Source organism: Limulus polyphemus, unplaced genomic scaffold (genome assembly GCF_000517525.1).
Source record: "Limulus polyphemus unplaced genomic scaffold, Limulus_polyphemus-2.1.2 Scaffold2679, whole genome shotgun sequence".
NCBI classification, from domain to species: domain Eukaryota; kingdom Metazoa; phylum Arthropoda; class Merostomata; order Xiphosura; family Limulidae; genus Limulus; species Limulus polyphemus.
The window spans coordinates 158,623-163,528 of NW_013668289.1; the positions used below are offsets into that span (position 1 = coordinate 158,623).

The following is a 4,906-nucleotide window of genomic DNA, read 5'->3' on the forward strand; positions in this document are numbered from 1 at the left end:
AAAACGGTTGTTGTATTTTGTCTACCAATTTGATCTATTTATTGCGTGTGATGTATATTAGAGCATCTTTTGATATTTTAATTAAAAAGTGTGTTCTTTCGAGAAGAAACGAATAAAACAATAATAATAGAACGAAAACCTGGAACCAAGTTAAAGAATATATATAAATCAGTTTGTGACGTATTTCCATAGAAGAAGAATATTTATAATAGGGCAAAATAGTAGAAGAAAATATATGATAAAAGATGCACAAGTTTTCAAAAATCATCACGTAAAATACAACTCTACTATAGAGCCACTTGCTGCACATCCAAGTTAAATCGTCTCAATTCCGTGTTTATCTTTACAAAGTAATACATTCTTTTTGCAATAGGTATAAACTTGGGTCAGCCCCGTGCCGAAAAGAGTTTTTCTCTTAGTATTTATTTATTTCCAACGTGCTCCTTATTTTAAAATGTAACTTTTTTTTTTCAAAGAAAGGAAGAACTCCGGAGAAATATTTGTATGAAAGCTTTTAATTTCTTTTGTTTGTCTAGAATACTTTGGTTACCCAAGAACTATACCTTTTTTTTTTTTTTAGTTGTATAATCGCTTCAGGTCAACGAGCTAATAAAAGATGGTCTCACTTCAAAAAAATAATTCCTGCCTACTATTTTCTATTTTAAATGCTACCAATTCTGCATTGATTTAATAACATTGGTATTTCATTTGTAATAGAATACATCTCAGTAATACTCAACATAATTGTAAAAAAACAATTTTCTTACACAAATAAATCCATAAAGAAATAGGACAATCAGAGCAATACTTTAAAATTTATCACGAGATCGTAAGTTTTGTAATTTCACCATAGACAAATGCTCTATCTTAAATACTTGGATGTCCATCCAACACAACCGTTTTGAATATATTCTTGTACATTGGATCTTGGTGGCTTTGACTTCTTCTTCTTCTTAGTTAACTTTATACAACAGTCGTTATTGGCTTGGCTCGTTACTGATATACTTTAGCTTGTTTTATTACTGTTAGGACTAAAATCTCAACTTTATGTCAAAAACAAGTCTTATCTTCTACATATGATATATTGGTGGGCGATTATAAATGATAAGCTTTGTTTGATACGTTAACAATTTTATTTATATCATAGTTTACCATCAATAATTTCATATATTTACACAACAGTCTCGCCCACAACGCTTTCACTTCGAAGTTTATTTGTTTCTTCAGCGGGGTTTGAACAACGCCGAACATCTGCTTGTTGTTGTTGTTGGCGTCGTCCCAACAGTCCAGCAAAAAATCCTTTCAACGTGCCACTCGATCCCGATGGATATATTATATCGTTATAAGAAAGCCACCTTCTAGACGGCTTTTCACACAGGGGTCCTTTGAATCGGGTTCTTCTTTCGCCATCAAACGACCCTCTGTCGTCGCCACCACTGTTACTACTCTCTATGAGAGGCTTGTGACTTTCGTTTAGGTTAACGATTCCGTTTTTCATTAAAAGTTTTTTGTTTTCTTGTTCTACATTTGATTTCAGTGCGTCTCCATCCACAGCGTTTGGCGTTATCTCACGAAAGGAACAAGGAACTGAAGATCTATTTCGTGAGGGTGGGTCAGGTATTGAGCAATTATATATGTCTCCATAGCTACTGCAATAAGATTGTCTGTTAGTTTCGTCGTTGAGTCGGCAAATTCTTCCTCTACTAGAACTGAGGCTTCTTTTTGAGCATGGACTGTTTTCACTCACCTTCAGGAAAGCCGGAATTTGATTCAATGAACCTTGGAAAGAGTCACTGTCGTTCACTCTTGAGGCTGGGCTGGTGTCCCTACGTCCCACATGGAAACATCGTCTTGGAATCTCGTTTCCTGGCATTCTCAAGCCTCGAGGTTTACTGTCGGAATCACAGGTTGTGTTAAAGAGTGGTTGAGGAAGCTTGATTTCGAGAGGTTCCCGACAATGTTTGCAACCTAGCAACCAGAACGTGTTGATGTTTCCTTTACCCTGTAACATTGAAATCACGGTATAAACTTTGAAAACTTTTCATCATAGCTGCTGTTACTTCCTATCTTCAGTTCTCTTCAAAGAGAGCATCATGCTCTCAACAATATCATACTCCCAACAATATCATACTCTCAATAACGTCATACTCTCAACAATATCATATTCACAATAACATCATACTCTCAATAACCTCATACTCTCAACAATATCATATTCACAACAATATCATACTCTCAATAACATCATACTCCCAACAATATCATATTCACAACAATATCATATTCACAATAATATCATACTCTCAATAACATCATACTCTCAACAATATCATATTCCCAACAATACCATACTCTCAATAACATCATACTCTCAACAATATCATACTCTCAATAACATCATACTCCCAACAATATCATACTCTCAATAACATCATACTCTCAACAATATCATACTCTCAATAACATCATACTCTCAACAATATCATACTCCCAACAATACCATACTCTCAATAACATCATACTCTCAACAATATCATACTCCCAACAATATCATATTCACAACAATAGCAAATTCACAATAATATCATATTCTCAACATTATCATACTTTCAACAATATCATACTCTCAATAACATCATACTCTCAAAAATATCATATTCACAATAATATCATATCCACAACAATATCAAATTCACAATAATATCATATTCTCAACATTATCATACTCTCAATAATGGATAAAAACAATGAACTTATGCTGTTTAGCCTTAGGCTAAATTAATTTTGTTACAGGTGATCAGGTCATTTTAAACATTTATCTGAATTTCGGCTATTTATCTAAACTCGCGTCTTCTGGGATTATAAAATAACTCAAACATATATTTGTATGTTCTAACAAAACATTTCATTAAAGCCATATCATACGTGGCTTTATATCAAATCTGGGAACATAACTGGTCGCTTTTATTGACAGCTCTGTGAAAGACTGCCCAGAATATCTTTTGAAGCACTGTATCGAGCTATATTAATTATATTTCTCGCTGTCCCTAAATTTGAACTACTAACCAAAAGGAAAACAGATAGTCGGAGTACTTTTACACCTACTATCCTAAAGATTGACTTTCACTCTTATAACGCAACCGCAGTGTAAATTGCGGAAAATATTTTGCACTATCGCACACGTTCGAATCCGGCTCACAAGCTCTGAAGACCAGAACTCTACGACAGGGCCAAGCTGCAACCCCATTGAGTTTATGAACCGATACTCTCGATATTATAAGATTCTATAATAACAGTTTCCTAAAAGAGATTTGATACTGTACGTGTAACTAACACGAACAACCTTAAATTTACCATGAATGTCTCAGAATTTTTACCTTTCAAGCAAAACCTAACAGATATGCAGCTTACAACCGACATCTAAACTTGTGAAAAACGTGTTTGTAAAACAAGTTATACCAGCACTCAAACATCAGTATGCCCTTAATAAATGCTAAAAAAAAAATTGAATACAAAGTTTCTCTTTCCTTTGCCGTTATATGGAATAAGAAAGATCAAAATAGTTTTCAAATGTGAAGCCCACCTTTATCGGTATCACCCCTCTTTTCTCCAAGATGTAACCTCCAAGTCTATCAAGGTACTCTTTACAGTCTGGACTAACGTGAATCTTTAGAGCTGTGAGATAGTAATAATAATAATAGCTTTAATAATAACATTAAGGTAAGCCATCAGAAAAAGATTTCTTTGGAGCATGTTGGACGAAATTCTCCAATTCTTGTAATAAACCAATTTCATTCAAAAAATGAAGAACGGATGCTTAATTTCCAGAAAGTAAATTATGGGGTTTAAAATATTATACACACATGTGTACGTGTGTGTTTGTGTAAGTAAAAGTTTTCGAGGCTTGTAAAAGACGTAGTAATTACGAGCTTATCAAGGAGACAGAATCCGCTAATCCCCCGATGGAACAGCGGTAAGTGTAAGAATCTTACAATGCTAAAATCCGGGCTTCTATTCCCCTCGGGGTACAGAGCAGATAGCTCCCTGTGGCTTTTCTCGAAAACAAACAAAACCTAGTACAAGTTAACATACAATATAAAAAAAAATATCTAGACAATGTAATATTCACTTCTTTAATTCATTTACGAACTAAAAATAATTTCAAGTTCATGTATTAAAAACTGGAAACGCATTACGAATTAAAATAAAAAAAAATGAATTCATTAAAAATGTTATCAAACAAGAGCCGAACTCAAATTTATACATAAGGAATTTTGTACCTTCTCCGTTAGACTCCATGCGAGAAGCCATGTTCACTGTATCTCCAAACAAACAATACCTGGGCATAGTGAGTCCCACAACACCTGCCACAACAGGACCTGTGAATAAATGGGATAAACAGAATTATTTACAGGACCTGTGAATGAATGTGATCAACTGAATTATTTACAGGACCTGTGAATGAATGTGATCAACTGAATTATTTATAGGACCTGTGAATAAATGTGATAAACTGAATTATTTATAAGGTAAATAATTCATTTTATCACATTTATTCACAGGTCCTATAAATAATTCAGTTGATCACATTCATTCACAGGTTAAATAATTCAGTTTATCACATTTATTCACAGGTCCTATAAATAATTCAGTTTATCACATTTATTCACAGGTCCTGTAAATAATTCTGTTTGTCACATTTATTCACAGGTCCTTAGGACCTGTGAATAAATGTGATAAACTGAATTATTTATAGGACCTGTGAATGAATGTGATCAACTGAATTATTTATAGGACCTGTGAATGAATGTGATCAACTGAATTATTTACAGGACCTGTGAATGAATGTGATCAACTGAATTATTTACAGGACCTGTGAATAAATGTGATAAACTTAATTATCTAT

At 33.6% G+C, this 4,906-nt stretch overlaps 1 protein-coding gene across 1 annotated transcript in view; it reads right to left on the reverse strand.

Annotated features, from left to right (window-relative positions):
• Window positions 1-521: 521 nt before the first annotated feature.
• LOC106467617 (receptor-type guanylate cyclase Gyc76C-like) overlaps window positions 522-4,906 on the reverse strand; it is an 18,201-nt gene continuing 13,816 nt past the window's right edge. Inside the window, exons 4-6 of the mRNA XM_013927979.2 lie at window positions 4,281-4,379; window positions 3,584-3,675; window positions 522-2,002 (exon numbers count right to left, since the gene is read on the reverse strand). Of these exons, the coding sequence (XP_013783433.2) occupies window positions 1,172-2,002; window positions 3,584-3,675; window positions 4,281-4,379 (1,022 nt within the window). The 3' untranslated portion in view covers window positions 522-1,171. The remainder of the gene's footprint in view (window positions 2,003-3,583; window positions 3,676-4,280; window positions 4,380-4,906) is intronic.